Raw genomic sequence first — 18,882 nt, 5'->3', positions numbered from 1 at the left:
ATGGGAACCTGATATAAATTTCAATCCATTCCCACCTGAAAACAGATGATTATTTGGAAATCAGAATTCAGAGAAACTCATAAGTGTAATTGACAGAGAGTGGATTTGACTGTTAAGAATTGGCAAAAAAAGATTCCCAATTGTCCAGCTTTACACAAACAAATTATGTTGTTGATTTTATAAGATTTTCTTTAAAGTTTAAAATGCCAGTAATTTTTGCAAAACAATGTGTGTATTTATGTTCATTTGATATTTTACTTATGATTAAATGAAATGAAATTAGAATTGTGTTAATAAATCTAATTTTCTTTATTTTGATCTTTAAAGTCACACCTCGTCCTATATACGAGTAAATACAGTATATTTTCTATACTTTTGTACATTCATATGGATGTATTATATTTTTCACATAACAATCAATTTTAAATAAATGCTAACCATTCATTTCTAAATGATGTAATATTGCAAAAAATGATTTAATGATTTAAAAAAAATCTAAAATTTAGTTATTTTTTCAATCTTGATATTACAATAAAGTGAAAAGTAAAAAACATTAAAAGTTTTTATTTTCTTTTGAAAATGTTGAATTTTCTTGATTTTAAGATATACATTTCACACATTTTAATTGAAAACTTATATTTAAAACATCATGCTGCATCTTACTACTGATAGTTTCTTATGTTCAATATGAAAAAATCTCATCAATTTGACAACTGTGAAAAAGCAAGTTGTGCACAATCATCATTATCTGTACAAGTGGACTTAGTCATAACTGTTCATTTCATTGTCATTTTAATAAAGTACACTAATAATTAGTTGTTGAATTTAACTGAAGTTTATTCTATTGCCAATTAAAATGGTATTATAATGTAATACAGTCAATTCTGCTTAATTGGGACATGTTAGGACTAATCTATTTTGACCCAATAAAACAAACTAATAATAAATTCTAAAATAAAATATGTAATATGTAGGTAAATAAATAAGTAGGTAAAAATTAATAATTTAGATACCTATTTTAATGCTTTATTAAACCAAAATACAGAAAATATTTGTACTATAAATTTGCCAGACTCACAATGATAGATAACCGATTCGGATCACATTAGTGTTGTCAAATACAGTATTAGTAGTGATGTACACAAGGATTGACTCTTCAATTCATTCCTGATCAAACGATTTTTCCTTTTTAGTTACAACATGTTCTAATTAAAAAGGGAGAAAGGAAAGGGTTCATCCAAAAGTCACCTTATGGTCTTCCTTTGAGTACAGTTTCCTATACTTGGAGATGGACCACTTTGGCAGGAGCGTCCATAGAATCCACCAGCTCCAGATGCTGGTCTCAACGATCAAATGGCTGCTGTTCAAATCTAGACATAATTATGCAAACAATACCTTCCAAAGAAACTCTAACTGTCTTCCAATTCAGTCGAGAAACCTTGAAAAATTGTCCAGGGAACTTTGTCTCTTTGCTTTTAAAGGAATTGTCCGGTCCAATCCAGAGCATGGTCAGTGCTTCTGCATTGGACCATCATATTCAGGTCCATCTCAGATGGAATCCCCATATGATACGTCCTGCTATGGTGACCTCCCGGAAAAACTGAAATGCCTGAGTGAAAGACAAAATCGCTTTGTCTCTGCCAATCGTTAGGCCTACACAACGTTAGTGTACTGAATGTAGTGTCTACATATTTTCAGAAGATCCTTAAAATATATCAAAACTTGCCAAATTCCTTTTCTGCTACTGTCTCAATTAAGTGATTAAATTATGTATTAATTTATTAGTTTGGTATCCATTCCTTGAGATTTGGCCCAATAAAGAAGCTGCCCTGCTTAACTGGTGGCCCAATTAAATGGAATCAATTGTATTTTAAAAAATTTTTCAATTAGTATGTTTAGATATTTGCAGTACACAGTAATGCTTGAATATCCAGTAAGAAAAATGTCATCCCGGTTGATCAGTACCCAGTGAATGGAACAGATAAATTTCTTTGAAAATTTACCTGTTCCATTCACTGGGTACTGATTTGAAAATTTGAAAAAAACAATGCATACAATTATTTAGTTACTGGTATAAACTGGACACTTCAGTAAAGTACGTCATTTTCTTTCCCTCCTTCTGGCCAATAGCCTGTAAAACAGATGAGTCATACAGCAATCTGTATTGTCTTAATGCTCATCCATAGTTATTTTAGGCATTCCAGTTAGTCTAAATTTCAATTAATGTGATCAAGGATAATCTGTATTACTGTATTATTACTTTATTTTAGTATACTGTATTTTTTCAAAATACAGTATATTAAAATAAAGTAATAATACAGTAATACAGATTATCCTTGATCACATTAATTGAAATTAAAATAAAGTATTACTTTGAAAAATTAAATTAAATTTATTAGATAAACAAAAATATTTTTCATGTATCTCGTACTTGTTAATCTAGACAAAGTTTCTTTCCTAACTGATTTCAGATATTAAATACAAACAGAATTTTTATACTTTGAAAAATATTATCTGTTTCAAACTTAATCACTACAGATAAAAATCTGAACATTTCTCTAAATAAAATTTATTTTTATAATATATTAATTGTGAACTTCAAAATACAGTAATGGAATCTTATGAAAACTTAAAATTAAATTAATTTTAAACTTACCAAGTGCACCAAGTCCTGCTGCTCTGCAATTTGACAGAATTAATCCTTGTTCTGTTTCCATCAATGCTAATAACACTTCAAATGCTTCAATTGTTTGATCACTATATGACAATGCCAACTGTAAAGCTGTATTATTGGATTCATATTTTCCAATAAGCACACTAAGTCTATCACATTGGCCTTTGCTTTCTTCCAAAGTCAAATTTAATAAATCATTTTGTGATTTCAAATGTTCAATTCTACTATTAAGCCTTTCCATTTCAACTTCAAACTCTCTAATTTTGCTCTCAGGTACTGTAGAACCTGATGAAAATAAAGTCTGAAATATTTCCTGAGCATGTGATTCTTCCTGGACATTATGCACCAAATGCTCTGCAACTTTTGTCGTTGATAACTACAAGTAAAAACAATTTTTAATATGATATCACATTACTAACAACTATTCTGAATTGTTCGTAAGTTTAATTTTCCATTATTGACTTTAGTAAATTAATAATTAGAATATCATTTTAAAATAAAAATTCATAATTTGAATTTCCTTTTTATACAGAAAGAAAATAATCTAAATTTTAAATTTAAAATAAAATCATTCTTTTTTAATAACTATTATTAAAAAACATAAAAATTTTATGTGAAGACTAAAAATTTATTATAATTATAATCCATANCAGTGGTTCCCAAACTTTTTTGATTCTTGGCACCCTTGCTAAATCCAGATTTTCCCAAGGTGCCCTATGTCAAATTCTAACATATACAATTTGCAAAATAGTGAAATAGCCAATATTTTTTAAATTAATACAAAATATTAAATTTGATTAGGTTCATATGAAAAAAGATAAGAAAATAAATTATATATTTACACCAAGACTAGAAATTTCTGAACCAAGAATATGCCTATCACCACTTTCCACTTTTTTCAGTCTGACTCTTTCAGCCATTTTTGCAATTGGAACCTCCTCTCTGGAAGTTGGAGTTCTTTCTCCTGTTGTAGGATTTATATGTGGGCTTTTACTTCTAGTGGGAGAACTTCCTGTTTGTGAACCTTGGGAACTTTGTGATTGTAGGCTGGCTAGCTTAGTTTGTAATTCACGAATCTGAAGAATAAAATTAGAATTTGATTAAATTTTTATTTTTTAAGTGAACTTATAAATTAATATTAACAGTGATTTATCTTACCCGTCTCTGTAATCTATCCCTTTCCTCTCTGCTACTGGCTAAACTGGCTCGGGTTCGATTCAATTCAGCTTCTTGTCTTCCTAACTGCTCTTGCAATGCTGTATTTTCTGCTCTCAGACTCAATACTTCTTCTTGCAATTGTGAAATCTGCAAGCTATGGCAAGAAGTTGCTCTATTCTCTGTGAGTGCAGGAAGATCACTAACTTCTCTTAACTACGTGATTCATTTTAAAATTAACAATTTATGAATTATTATTAAGTAAAGAGTGTGAAAAAATGAGAAAGACCTGTAATAATCTATCTTCTGAACTTTCATTATCTCCTAATCCACTGCTTGCTTCTTCACCATCTTGAAGGATAGTTCGTGTAACTTCTGGATGAGAATCAGTTTCACCAAATCTGGATAATTCCACACAAGAATCATTCCCTAAAAAGAAATCTTTATAATAATTTACTTCCCACTTGTAATAAAAATTAATTTTAAAACAAAAATTTTGAAATTTAAATGAATAAATTTTACAGGAAACAAAATTTCTGTGAATATACTGTCTACTTGGACCTTGTTTATTAATAGGACTTATTATACTGGTTTAGTTTCTGATTAGCAAATAGAGAAAATCTTAGTCATAAGTCAAAACAAAAGAGGTGAAAATAAAGATATTTTCTTTTGACTAATTGCCATACTTTCCCTGTTATATATAAACAGCTGGGAAAGTAAAATAGCTAAACTGATATATATTAGGTGCAATCATTTTGAAAAAGTTTGTTGTTGTTGGATTCAGTAGACAATGATGATATAAAAATTACTTAAGATATAACTTCTAATCAATGAACCTCTTAAGCATTCAGTATCTATTGTCTTGGAAGACAATATAGAGACAAAATTAAATCAGGCTCAGCTCATCAGATCCTCTACAAATTGGAACCACATCAGGCTCTGAGTCTATTGGAATATTTACTGCTAACCATAACTCCAATACTGGCCTTTTCAAATTCAAATGCTACATGACCATTCTATTTGGGGCATTCCAATTCGAAACTAACTATTTCAACCTAAAGCTGGAATCAAATGGATTCCAAAAATGTTTGTGATTTGTCATGTCTTCCATGTTTTACTGGATGCTGAAGAGGTTCAGTGATTAGAAGTTATTATGTGTCCAGTGATAGGAAAGTACATTTTTTGTTACTTAATATATAATTAAAAAAAAATTAAAACACTAAATATTTAATCTAAAAACCATTTGTATCCAATTTGAATGAGTGAAGTATAAATAATTATAAATATTTTTCAAGCAAACATCTACATAGAGGCCAAGTTTAATGAAAAATTAATTTTCTAATAACTGTATGTATTGTATACAGTAGTGGTTCCCAAACTTTTTTGATTCTTGGCACCCTTGCTAAATCCAGATTTTCCCAAGGTGCCCTATGTCAAATTCTAACATATACAATTTGCAAAATAGTGAAATAGCCAATATTTTTTAAATTAAATAAAATTATAAAAATTATATAATATTTTATGGTGCATACTTTGGGAAGCGCTGGTATACAGGGTTCATACTCAAATTTTTGTTTTAAATTTCCTGATTTCTTGAACAACTTTGTACAAATTCCCCAACTCTCATATCCCTTTCAGTATAGTACATTGACAAAATAATTTGGCTTACTACGCATATATGCCAGGGGTGGGCAAGCAAGGGTTCAGTGGGAGCCGAAATGTAGGTTTTGCAAAATACATGGGAGCCGTAGTTCTGTACTTTTTTATTCTGTACTGCAATTTTATTATATAATATAAATATAATATAAAACAAATATTGAATTTTTTTAATAAACATATTTTCACAAAATTGTGGAAATAAAATTGTAAAATAATAATAAAAAGCAGGAGCTGCATTTGCCCATGTCTGATATATACTATTGCTTTTCAACTTTTTAATTAATAATGTTTTCTAATTAACAGTTATATATTTTTATAATTGCTAAATTATTAAAACTAAAAATAACATGTTTTATTAAATTACAGTAGTTTACTCTGTTATTAATTAATCCACAACCATAAATGTAAACGGCTTTGGAGAAAAAGGAAAAGCAATTATTTATTTATTGTTCATTAACAAATCCTTTATAATCCATGTGCAAAAATACATACATTAAGACCCCCACTAAACGTGGGAGATGCATTCCTAGATGACAAAGCACTAAGCAAAACAGTGTTAAATGAGGCCGTTTTAACATAGAGTAAATAGAGATAGGGGAACACACAACCAAAAATAAACAAATTTACTTTAATTTTAAGTTATTTTTATATTAATTTATATAATAATATATGTTAAATAACACAAACATATGCACAGAGAAATCTAAAGTTCATTTTTTGTGACAAAGGTTCTGACTTTTCTGAAATTCTTGTTCTTTTGCAATAAAGTTGTGAAGTTTCATTTGTCACTTTTTTCTTTCCTTAAGCAAATGTCGGTCGGTAGCAGAAGATTGCATCCAAAATGCCTCATTTTGCTTTTGCACTCCTTTCAAAATCTGGATCATTCACTACAATTTGATCAACAATTTTGGTTATCTTACCAAACTTTTACTAAGGAAAGCTGTAGAGAAACTGTTTGAGTTCTTCATTTCCAGAATCTCTATTTTCCAGTGCCAGTAAATTCCAAGTTCTGCCAGTTCTTGAAGGATGTCATTGGTATGGCTTTCACCAGAAACCTGCTGTAACTCCTCAATATCCTGCTCGTCTATATCTCCTAGTCCTGCTATATTGATTAGGTTGAGTTTGGTCAACCTAACGATACAACGATAGGCTCTTCTGATTGAGAATTCTAGGATACCTTCAGCCATAACTTCTTCCACATTTCGTTCGTGCATTTATTAGTTAATTTTTGCCAAGCAAAGTTGATATTTCCTATGGAATCCATGATGTTATATTTTTTCCAAAATTGCACCAAACAAACATATATTTAAAGAAAGTACACCTTTTTGCCACCTTTTGCTGATTGGTTTGTGTTCGCAAATAATCATATTATATATGAATCAATGAAATGCCGCAATAATTTAAATCAGCGTAAATTTTGAGCTTTTTTTCCAGTTTCAAGCAGATGGCGTTTCAAGCAGATGTAATCAATACAGTAAGACCCCACTTAACAGCATTAAGTGGGGTCTTACTGTATTGATTAAATTTATCCCTTAATAAATTTCCTGAACTTTATAAATATTAATAAACTGGGGGAAATCAGAAATTGTTTTATTATGCATCAAAATGATTAAGATGAAAAATGATAAATAATTTTAATTTAAATGGTATTATTTATTATTTTTTGTATTTATTAAGTTGTATTTATTGATACGTATTATTGATTTTAAGTATTTATTTTAATGAGATTAACTAAAAATGATCTGTTTAATAAAGAAATTGTGATTAGAAAATAAATTTAATTACTGATATATTACAGTTAGACTTAAAACACAGAACTGGCATCAATATATTTTAAGGTTTAATAATTTGATAGTTAAGCTGCAAATCAAGAATGGCCCTCAACTTTCTTATTCTGGTTTTTTCCCCTATATAAGCCTATGAAATTTAACCAAACATTTTTGAACAACTGTAAAAACAAATTATACTGCCAGATTTCAACTGGGCTATAATATGGCTAATTAATTATAAATGCATTACATAATTTGAGCTAAAGGAAGATATTTAAGCCTGTATGTTGTATTATATATATATATAAATAAATAAATAGATAAAATTTCTATTCAGNTGAAATTAAAGTAATAATAAGCTCAGCAAGAGTATGGTGTTTTGTTTATATTTGTAAATCAGAAATGTATAGTTTTTTACAAAAATTAAACAATTTAATTGATCTATAAGCAAAATCTGGTTTCTAAAAATGTAATTATTTGACTATATTCACAATGTTTATCAGAATATAATTGGATTGTGAAATGAAATTTGTTTAAATAAATTTATAAATTATTCATTTGGAAATATTTTTAACTTTTCTATTTATCTTAATTGACATGATTGTAAATGAAATTATAATATAGATATAAAAAAGTTTGAAATTTATTATTTCATCATACTACTCCAAAGCAAATTAAATTTAAAGACAACAAAATATTTAAGATATGTTGTTCTTCTCTTTTTTCCTTGATTCAGTAATCTTTTATTATTTGATTGCAACAAGTGTTTCAGAAATATTAACATTTACAAAATAAAAGTTTTTTTATTAAGATTAGTTCATATTAATAATTAAAAATGTTAACAAAGTTCTACCTAATTATACAATTTATTATGTCATTGTAAATTATAATTGAAATATAAATATAATTTATATTTTTATTACTAAAAAGAATTATTTTTCATTTTTATTTCTAAACTTTTTAATCTATATATTATACTTGTGTCCACTTTGAAGTTCCTGTGAACTACTTATTAATCGAGGGAAGAGAAAAAAATAATTTCCAATTAAAACATATTTATTGTAATGTAATTTTAACCTACATGTCTAGAAATCTAATAGAAGAATACACTAGAAAGAACCTAAATGTAAATTTTAATAAGATAAAAATATATACTTTACAAATAAATGAAATTTTCATTAATGGTGTGACATAAAATATCGTGATTATGCAAATTTATGGTTAATATAAAAACAAAATTAAACAGTAAATTGATAAAAAGGAGGAAAGCAATAAGAGCATTAAACTCAGTATTGTGAAGCAAGAACAAAATGATGAAACTAAGAAGTTATTAATACATTTTAAGATTGTATTATTTATTTATGCTATATGAAGCTGAAACATGGACTTTAGATGAGAAAAACCAAAAGAGACCTATTGGCAACACAGATGATTTCTAGAGATCTTTGGAAAAATTCAATGAAAAAAAGCTAGAAATACTGCAGCAAAAATATGGTAAATGTAAAAAAGACTGCATTGAATAAAGTAGAAAAATAAACATTAGACTGGTATGGGCAAATGCAGAGAATGGTGAAGGACAGCATTCTAAAACAAAATTACAAACTGAATATGCCACAAGAAGATAAATGATAAAAATTAGATAGATAATGCAAACTCTGCAATGAGGAAAAAATTCTGTTGAAGGATGACTGACTAGATAAAAAAGAAATAAAAAATAAAAATTAAGAAATGATCTTATTGCTCATTTGGTCAAGGATAATCATTGTAAGAATACATAGAAAAAACATTTACTTTAAAATTAAATAATCCTTTAAAAGTAAAATCTTTTCTAATTGAGTGTAAAAATGAAAATAAGAAACATTTAAAAATTAAAGATTTTCTAACGTTATTCAGTTGAAACCAGTTTTATCAAAAAACTTTAAATTTGTAATGTAAAGCATAATTTCATAATATTTAATTCTAGAAATTATGCAGAGGAAAAAAAATATTTAAGGATCTATAATTTGTAAAGTATTTATTAAAAATCAAATTATAAAAAATTTACCTCTATCACTGCAAGATTCTGTTGCATTATTATCGTTGCTAGTACAATGACTTTGAGCTTCACTTTGCCTTGATTCCTCACCAGACTGCTGACTAAATTCATCTTCTTCTCTATAAAAATAATTGAAGAGTCAAAAATTGATTTTCTTGGCAACTGAAAAACACATGACCTTTTTAAAATTAGCAATCAATAAACTATCATTTGATTTAAAAAATACAATAAAATAAAATAGTAACAAAGCATTAAAAATATATTTAAATACAAGTATTGAATGCATAACAGTTAAGATTTAAATATAATATAAAATTATTTAATGTATACAGATTATCAAAAGTAAAATCTAAATGAAATAAAATTTACAACAGCTGAACTTAATGATCTCTGATCTCTAGACATTTCCATAACAACAAATTATAAAAATCAATGTATTACTTTATAACATTAGTCCTTTGTATTTCCAATTTCTTAGATAATTCTGCAATGATGCTATGTAATTCAGTCAAGCGTTCTTCATATCTCTGTGCTTGCTGGTCTAATCTTTCTTCATGTTCTCGAGCAAGACGTAATCTATCCAGCTGACAAAAATATATATATTTAATCTCCTAAATTATATATATTTTTAAATTATTGATACTTACTTGGGATCTATTAAGTTGTCTTTCTAACATGTCACGCTCTTGACCAATATGTTGTAAACGATTTGTTAATTCAAGTATTTCTCCCTTCAGTGAAGCCAGGGCAGCCAAATGGAGCTAATTACAAATAACAAATTTACAATTCATTTTTATCATTTTCAGTAAAATTATTTATTTGCTGTAAATGTACTTAATAAAGTTATTTGTTATTTAATTAATCGGCATATTTGTCACACAAAATAATTCAATTAATTAATATTAAAATTTGATATTAATAATTCATTAGATTGTATATTTGATATTAATTAGTTATCATCTTAATTTAAAAATAATTTAATATGACCTTAGAGATGAATGTGCTTTCACCTACTTAACCAATACTTATGATAAAATAATTCAGAATCATTTTAAATGTAGAAAACTTTTAAAAAATGAGGCTTTAATTAAATTTACAGCTTTCATTTAATATAGAAATATATTTCTATATATGCCATCTATCATTCCTCTTATGGAATGAAACTTAGAAGTAAATTCTTTATTTCTCCAAACTTGGAAAGCATCCAAAAAAGAACACTTGGATTGTACAATTAGCAATTTTCTTATATATTATGCAATAGTTTTGGTTTGAATCTTGTTCTAAGCTACTCTGTTCTAATGACCACTTACATCAAATTATCCTAATCATTAAATAACCTTTAATTATTAATAAGTTACTAGATTAGTTGGAAAATTATTGATTCATTTATTAATTAAACATAAAAAAACAGACATATAAAAATATGATATTTGTTAATAATACAATCCATTTGTAACATCAGATATAAATTTACATTAAAAAAATCAGAGAACAAAGTAGCAGAAAACAGATGAACAAATCAATTAAGATTTCAATTATTCTCTATCACTGGTATTATTCCCAAAAAACCTTCCATCTGTAACTTTTCCAAATATCAACAGAAACTTCTATTAAGCCATTAAATGCTTTCAAAATTAATCTAACATTCAATTATGAAATAATATTAAATTCAGACACTATAAGAAAATTATATTTCACATTACCAAATAAAACATTTTGTTTCAACTGTAAATTTTTATTTTTATAAACTTCATTTTGGCCATTTAATTACTAATGATAAAATTTCTTATTTTGATGATATGAAACCGTGCTTTACAATTTGTTTATATATAAATTATTTATTTATTTATTTATTATATAAATAAATAAATAGATAAAATTTCTATTCAGTAATTAATAGGTGGAAAAAAATTAATTTTCAGTTAGTCTTTCTAGAAATGTAATTAAAGATCCATCCTAAGGCACAAAATTAATAATAATTCAACACAGATGTGCTATTATGTGTCATTATTAGAAATAGTGAATGATGTTTACATTAATCTATTTATGATCCTGGAATTAGGAAAATGGAATTAGAACACAGAAATTATTTATGATTTTAGAATTTTAGAATTCAAAAATCATAAATAGATAATGCATAGTATTGGCTAATGGAATTAGAGAAAATCATTTATGCTAACATCTTAAATGTAAACATTAATAACAGAAATGTAAAGACTGAAACAAACTTGTGTATAAAGCTTGTATTTATCAAACAAATTAAAATATTTATTAAAACTAAACTAGAATTTTTTTCAACCGTGGGTGAATGTTCTAAAATTTCTTAGATCGATATAACATATTAGCGAACCTCCGGAAGGAAATGATGAAAGATAAACGCCTCCATTTTCCACCATAATACTCTTTTATAATACATAAAAAAATTTTATTTCCAAACTTTATATATTCCTTCCTATAACCTCATAAATAAAAATTTTGTGTTTTAGATTCCACGTTCATAAAAAGTGTGGAATCTAAAACACAAAATTTCATCCCACTAAATATTTTGNGAGGTCCGGGTAGCGTAACTGGCAACGCATCTGCACGGTAAGCAGGAGTTGTGGGTTCGAGTCCCGCTCCGGGCCGATTTTTTCTCCCAGCGGTTCCAAATTATTTAAATTAATTAAAAATTATTTATAATTATTAATATTAATAAGAGATGGTGCCTAACGCTTACCTCTAGTACCAAATTGATTACGTAATTTATTTAATAATTAGCATAAAACTAGCCCGATAGAGTTTCGGCAGTCTGTTGGTTGTAGGGATATAAAGAGCAATGAACTAAATCTAATTACTAAATAATTTCTGAAAATTCATTCTATTCTTCAAAAATTTAAATTTTCATAATAATAATATAATATTTTTATAAATATTGATAGCAAATAATTATTTCTCCATTAAATATTGCAGTCAGAAAATCAGATAAAAAAATCATTATTACATATATTAATATAATGTATATGGTATAAATTAAATTATTCTTATTATATAGCCAAATAATATTAAATGATAAAATATGAATATTTCCATAAATTCATTCTAGACTATAAATAACTTTTTTACAAACATAAATTTAGAACTTTGAGTTAATATATTTATTTATATTTTCATAGCTGAAACAATTCAAAACAGAAAAAGATCCATACTAGAAATTTAATTTATTCAAATAGTAAAATATTAAAGTGATTTTTCCCAAGATTAATATTTTGAATTTGTCATTTGGCAGTTGCACATTTTTCAACTTAATTTAATATCTTTATTTAATTATCATTATACTGTGACAGTGAACTCTTACAACTATACTCTAATTGTTTACTTTTCTGGTATACTTAATAATGATAGAATGAATAAAATATGAGTGATTCATATTATTATTGATATTTATTACAATGTTTTATTTCTATTTTAATATTTAATTAGTATTAAATAATTTATGTATACTTTCATAATCAAAACTAAGAAAGAAATTTTTAATAATTCTTGATTAATAATTTTAATCATTATTAATTGTAATTTTCTAAAACTTTTATATCTTAAAAGGTATATGAAAGGTAGCAACTATTATTTTATTTAATTAAAAAAAATTCAATAAAACTATTATTATTAAAAACATTCATAATGTTTTAAAATTGAAATCATCATTTACCAATTCTTTTAACTTTCATCTTCAGATCCCATCAGTGATTTTGGAGTTTGAAACAGAATAGTTCAAAGCATATTCTGAGACATTAATCCAATAAATAATTATGGGTATTTCTAACAGTCAATGTCTTATAAGTTTCTTTGAATTTAATATAGCATATTTAATGAGCATTTTAAAAATTACTGATTAAAAAATGAAAATAAACAAATTGTCCAGATAACTAATATACACATTACGTAAACATAAAAAGGGGGGAAAAATTCTCTTGGTCATTCATATCTGTAAAGATAATGATCTTTACACATATGATACTATAATAGTAAAGTTGAAAATCACTGACAATGATATAAAAATATACATCTCTTATAACTGACACTATTCAATTTTTCATAGTATCAGTACTTATATCAGATAACAAATAACTATGATTGTAGATCTATACTACTGAGAAGGATTAAATTAACAACTTTTTCTAATTTCCTAAATATCAGGTAACAGGCAAATATATTATTTTCCGTGTTCTTCAAACTAGAAATAAATATTCAAATAAATAAACTTCTTTCATAACATAACAAGTAAACTTTTGTATTCATTTTCTTGAATACGATGAAAAATATTACTTCAAAAGTCTAATGAATAAAATGAATACCGAATACTTTATTAATATGGGCAATGTTACAGTCCATCAACCACTCTACCGTCCATCATTACCAGACAACGACTCGGTATGACATGACGTCACGTCCCCCGCTTTCAAGCAGCAAGGAAGGAAGGAAGAACGCGTTTGTTTGTTTTAACAGACGTCGGTCATTACACGGGACGATGGAACAGATTTCCTTACAATGAAGCCTCTCATAAATATTAGAGTACCGTTAAAATTATTTTTAATAAAATTCTTGTCCATTACAATCCTTAGATTTAAGAATAAAGTAATGTGTCTAAGTAAAACATCGACCAAAATCGTGAGATCTATCGCTTTTCTATTAATAAAACAAGTTTGTAGGATATGCGAAAGGATTAATTCTTTCGTATTCAATTATCTATTACAAAATATGCGTCACCCGATAATTTCTAATTAGTCGTTTCTATCACTTGATAAAAATCGTCACACTCTTCTCAGTTAAATCCAAACAATTAGATACGGAAAATTCCGCTAGTTTAGCGTAACTTTAATGCGCATTATTTGCATTCCGAAAAATTTCAGAATATATAAAATATCTACGAAACAATGACAAATAGGAATCCGTTTATTATATATCGATATTCTAAATGTAATATTCGAAAATATTTATTAAAACTAAACTAGAATTTTTTTCAACCGTGGGTGAATGTTCTAAAATTTCTTAGATCGATATAACATATTAGCGAACCTCCGGAAGGAAATGATGAAAGATAAACGCCTCCATTTTCCACCATAATACTCTTTTATAATACATAAAAAAATTTTATTTCCAAACTTTATATATTCCTTCCTATAACCTCATAAATAAAAATTTTGTGTTTTAGATTCCACGTTCATAAAAAGTGTGGAATCTAAAACACAAAATTTCATCCCACTAAATATTTTGCATGCTTGGTATTTATGACACCAAACTGAATGTGAATGAAAGAAATGTAATAATTAACATTTTTTTATGATAAGAATATACGTTATACATATTCTTTTTTACTTATAGGCCTAACTATTTAAAATATACATTTATAATATGACGCAATATTTCTATAAGAACAGTTTCGATTTCCGGAAGGAGTTAGGTCAAGGGTCACTGGAAATATTTTATAAACTTAATAACTATAAATGATTCGAGATTGCATAATATGATATCCGCTAGTAAAATATAGAAAGCTATTATAGTCCTAATCAGAAAAGTTTTAAGTAATTCTCAGGAGATTAAAATTTAAATAACGAAGAAACAGACAAAAGAAAATATGTCATTTTAAACAATTTTAAAACGAGGTAATCACTATAATTTTCTTTATTTAATAGACGGCAGTAGCCGGATTTCCGATACTAATTATTCAATCACTAGACTATTGTGCATTAACTCCAGTAACAAACTATTAAACATGTTCTTTTAGGCACACAAATTCAGTTTAATCGAATTTGACGGGGAATATCCGACGTAATAAGAAACAAGTTTTAAACGTAAACGACGCGAAGAGCAAAGGCAAAACTATCGAACAACTTATATCCACATCCATTTATCAATTCTATAATTAAATTAAAATTCAACTTGCTTCGAAATCTAACGGAAATTTAAAAATAAGATTTCGTCATGCCATATGGAACAAAAAAAAAATAAAAATAAAAAAAAGAGGAAAACTCGATACCAGTCATCCCTTTTCGATCTAGAGATCCGGTTGCAAAGGAAAGGACACAGAAAAATCATTATTATCGCATTGTCAATCTAATTTTTAACGATGCGGTGCATTCTGTCAAAAGATTTTTCGAAACTAACATCGGAAAAAACGGTTGTGACAGCGGTCAAATTTTTATTCGTCTTCAGCAGACTTGCCTTTCGACACCCCCGGAATAAAATGGTAAAAGTCCACTTCCGACAGAGACCGCGATATTTTAAAATAAAATTCTAATCTATAATGCAACGAAAAGGATTTATCTGTCGTCCAACGATCTGGGTACTTTTGTTGTTTTTACAACGCGGCAGAAAATGCTTGTGGGAGAACATCGTTTTAGGATGCTGGATAAAAACATGCATTCGCTGACCGAATCGATATCTAAAGAGTGACGTGTTCACCTATAATAATTCACACATTATTGTTATTATTATAGCATTATATCAACGGCTTACAAGTTGCCTACAGGTCGATAAAATCACGCTTTTCAAGGAATTATATATTATAAATCGAATTAATTAATGGAGAGAATAAAAAAAAGAAGAAAATGCCATTTTTGACAGGGTGGAGTATTTGTTTTCCTTTTCTAACAGGAAAATACTTCGTATCTAGCCAGACAAACAATGGCTTATCGCTCTTAACATCCGAGTCTCCCCAGTCGATAACTTTTCCGTCGTTGCTATGACGATCCCTCACCATGGCAACATGTGATCGAGTCTACGAGGTTAGCAACAGTCTCGACTATTCTCGCCTCCTTATTTGACAGGAAATTACGCTTTCCATTACATCATTCCGGGATAGAGAGAAATTCCGTTTACAAAATACGGGAAAAGAAATTTACCTCGCCTCTCTGCGGATGGAGGTCGCATCTGCTCCTCTGCCCTCTTCCTTTGATGCATTTGTTCTCCTCCATGAAATTAGCACGGATCCGACCGGCCCGATGCTAATTCCCGCTTCTATCCCACCGCCATTCTCCAGACACGTGAAACGGCGACTCCTTCGTCCCCGATGGCAAGAATGCACAGCCGATGACCGCGCCTCTGGCGGCCGAGGTCTCTACTCCCGTGCACTTAACGGAAGTAAGAGCGGAGTGTCGAGTAGCGCCACTGAGGCCCATTCCGCCGGATTACTCATCAATGACGTCACGGGCACGGCTGGAATATACTAATTAATCGCGCCGCTAAATCATATCGTCCGTTCGCGATAATTAACATTCGACTCTTATATTAATTATACAACTTATACAGGAAATTCTACATATAATATTTCGATTACAACTATTCGCAACAGTTTAGTATCATTAGTTAAGAGCACGTAGATACGAAAACGATTGTTTGCGTTACGTGCTGCCGTCCAATCCTTAATCCACGTACAAAAGTTTTTAAAATGAAATTGATTATTATATATTTGTGTCTTTGCTGTAAAATTAAACTGAAATTTGGCGTATTTTAAATCCACATTACTTGAGAAATTACTGTAGAAATAATAATTTTTGTAATGTTTATATTAATTGCAGTTCTCTTTCCAGCATTTTCTAAATGTGCTTAGCATTGTCGAGGCTACTTCATTACATTAAAATTGATGAAGATTATGTAAACTGCTGAGATTTTTTGATGATTTTTGTATTTTTACACTTACAAGTTAGTGAAATAAAATCTTGAATATTCACAATCTGCGACGATAAAAATTGTTTCAAACATTGAAGATATAAAAAAATCTTGTTTCATCAACAGCATTAAATTTTAAAAATGAAATTTACGCTATTAGTTTATAGATGAAAAAAGTTAAAAAACATTAAAAAAAAGTTTGGAAATTTAAAGACGAATCAGCCAAAACCTAAATAAGAATTTGCGAAACTTTTGATATGATGGTTCAATAATGGAATATAATTAGATTCTGAAGAACAATTACATTTACATCTGATTAGAAAAGGAGATTCGTGGAAACATGTAAGTTGTTTAACCAAATTATACTTGCCGGAAATAGCAATCGGTCACCGGAAGACATTTTGTCTCAGTAGACTAAACGTCAAGAAATGGACCGTTCATCCCCAGAGACCTTCCACCGTCTGTTACTGTAACGTGTACTTAGATCTATTTGTATCGGCGGGGTTGTGTAGAACAGACTCTGATAAATTCGACAGATTATATTACATCTTGTGTACTTTGTTCACTTAATATCACTAAACAAATTCGAGTTTTTCCCGAGTTGGACTATTTATAGTGTATAAATAGATGATATTATTAATGTTCATTATAAAAAAGATATATACCGAGTGATCGTAATTAAAGATTCCTATTCAACGCTGTCTAGAGAGAGATTTATCAGTCCAAATGCAAACCAAATCTGGTCTGGTGAGATTTCAGGACACGCGGAAAAAGTAAAATAAAATAAATTAGTACAAAACTCACCACTTTGGCACTTTTGTCGCTTTGAATATTACTTAATCCGTGCTATTTTTGGTTGTAAATACATTTAAAAAGCGTAGTTTATCAGGGATATGTTTCAATTTAGCAACCTTGAAAACCAATATCACACTGCATGTGAGAAGCAGCAGATCAATTACGACCAGTCATTGAACACATTGTCATCGCCTTCTGCTTTTACACCTTCAGAAAAGAGACCCCATCGTACAGCAAGGGTTCCCAATCTTTTTGCGGCACGGTCGCATTCGAGATTGCAAAAAATAGCGGCGGGTGCAAATCGGATTAAAAAAATTAAATATTATGTTATTTATTATAACATGCATTTTGTAACATATATTTATTATAAAAGTTAAATTAGTGCGATCTTTGACATTGAATTTCATTTGCTAATTTCTCACAGTTGGGAAGTGTAAGATGATAATATCAATCATAAATAATCTTCAAGATTAGTAAGTTGTGATCTGATTTATTTTATAATATTCATGGTGGAAAATAAAGATTTGCACAAATATGTGGAACCAAAACAGGATTTGATTTTGAAGGCTCCTTTTTTTCAAAAGAGTATACTTTTTACGATCAACTATTATAAATTTCAAAAGTTTTCATCTTTATCGTGAGATTTTAATGTCATTTTGAAAATCTAAAATCTCTTCTTCAATTATTGATGCTTCTTCTTAAAGTTCTGCTGTAGATTTAGCAGTTTCAGTAATGCTACTTGTGTAGTAAAAGGATTTACAAAAATTGTAGCCACAAAAGGTTCGATAATGGTAAATTGTTGGAATCCACTTTCAAACTGTTCCAAAATATTTTTAAGATGAGTAATAATGTTAGGTCAAAATCATTTTCACCAGTCACTTTTTTCATCCTTGGAAAGTGTACAAGAGAAGTTTTCGACAAATTATTTATCCAAAACTGTATTTTGGCTTTGAATGCTTTTATAGAGCTAATCATTTCAGCTAATGTTAATTTTTTTCCTGGAGATCCAGGTTTAAACTGCTCAATTTTTCACATATACCAGTTAAAAAAGCCAAGGCCAACAATCATTGTAGGTTATCTAAAGTTCAAACGTTTAACCTTTTGAAATAAGGAATATTTTATCTCTCCCAAAAGATAAAAAAATCGGCCAA

General features: G+C 28.2%; 1 protein-coding gene across 3 annotated transcripts in view; it reads right to left on the bottom strand.

Annotated features, from left to right (window-relative positions):
• The window catches only part of LOC111628220 (colorectal mutant cancer protein-like), an 87,486-nt gene that overhangs the window by 18,766 nt on the left and 49,838 nt on the right, over positions 1-18,882 (bottom strand). The window contains exons 1-8 of one of the 3 annotated variants that reach the window (XM_023371962.1): positions 16,171-16,459; positions 9,940-10,053; positions 9,734-9,876; positions 9,302-9,411; positions 4,119-4,270; positions 3,833-4,045; positions 3,517-3,750; positions 2,657-3,050 (exon numbers count right to left, since the gene is read on the bottom strand). In XM_023371962.1, coding sequence (XP_023227730.1) covers positions 2,657-3,050; positions 3,517-3,750; positions 3,833-4,045; positions 4,119-4,270; positions 9,302-9,411; positions 9,734-9,876; positions 9,940-10,053; positions 16,171-16,242 — 1,432 coding nt within the window. In that variant the 5' untranslated portion in view covers positions 16,243-16,459. Of the gene's footprint in view, positions 1-2,656; positions 3,051-3,516; positions 3,751-3,832; positions 4,046-4,118; positions 4,271-9,301; positions 9,412-9,733; positions 9,877-9,939; positions 10,054-16,170; positions 16,460-18,882 lie in introns of those variants that run through there. The other 2 variants (XM_023371960.1, XM_023371961.1) reach the window with 2 other exon arrangements.

This window comes from Centruroides sculpturatus, unplaced genomic scaffold, assembly GCF_000671375.1.
Source record: "Centruroides sculpturatus isolate CEXI.00-Female unplaced genomic scaffold, Cexi_2.0 scaffold458, whole genome shotgun sequence".
Classification (NCBI taxonomy): domain Eukaryota; kingdom Metazoa; phylum Arthropoda; class Arachnida; order Scorpiones; family Buthidae; genus Centruroides; species Centruroides sculpturatus.
Note: the sequence above shows the minus strand (reverse complement) of the source record. Positions and strands in the feature narration are given on the sequence as shown.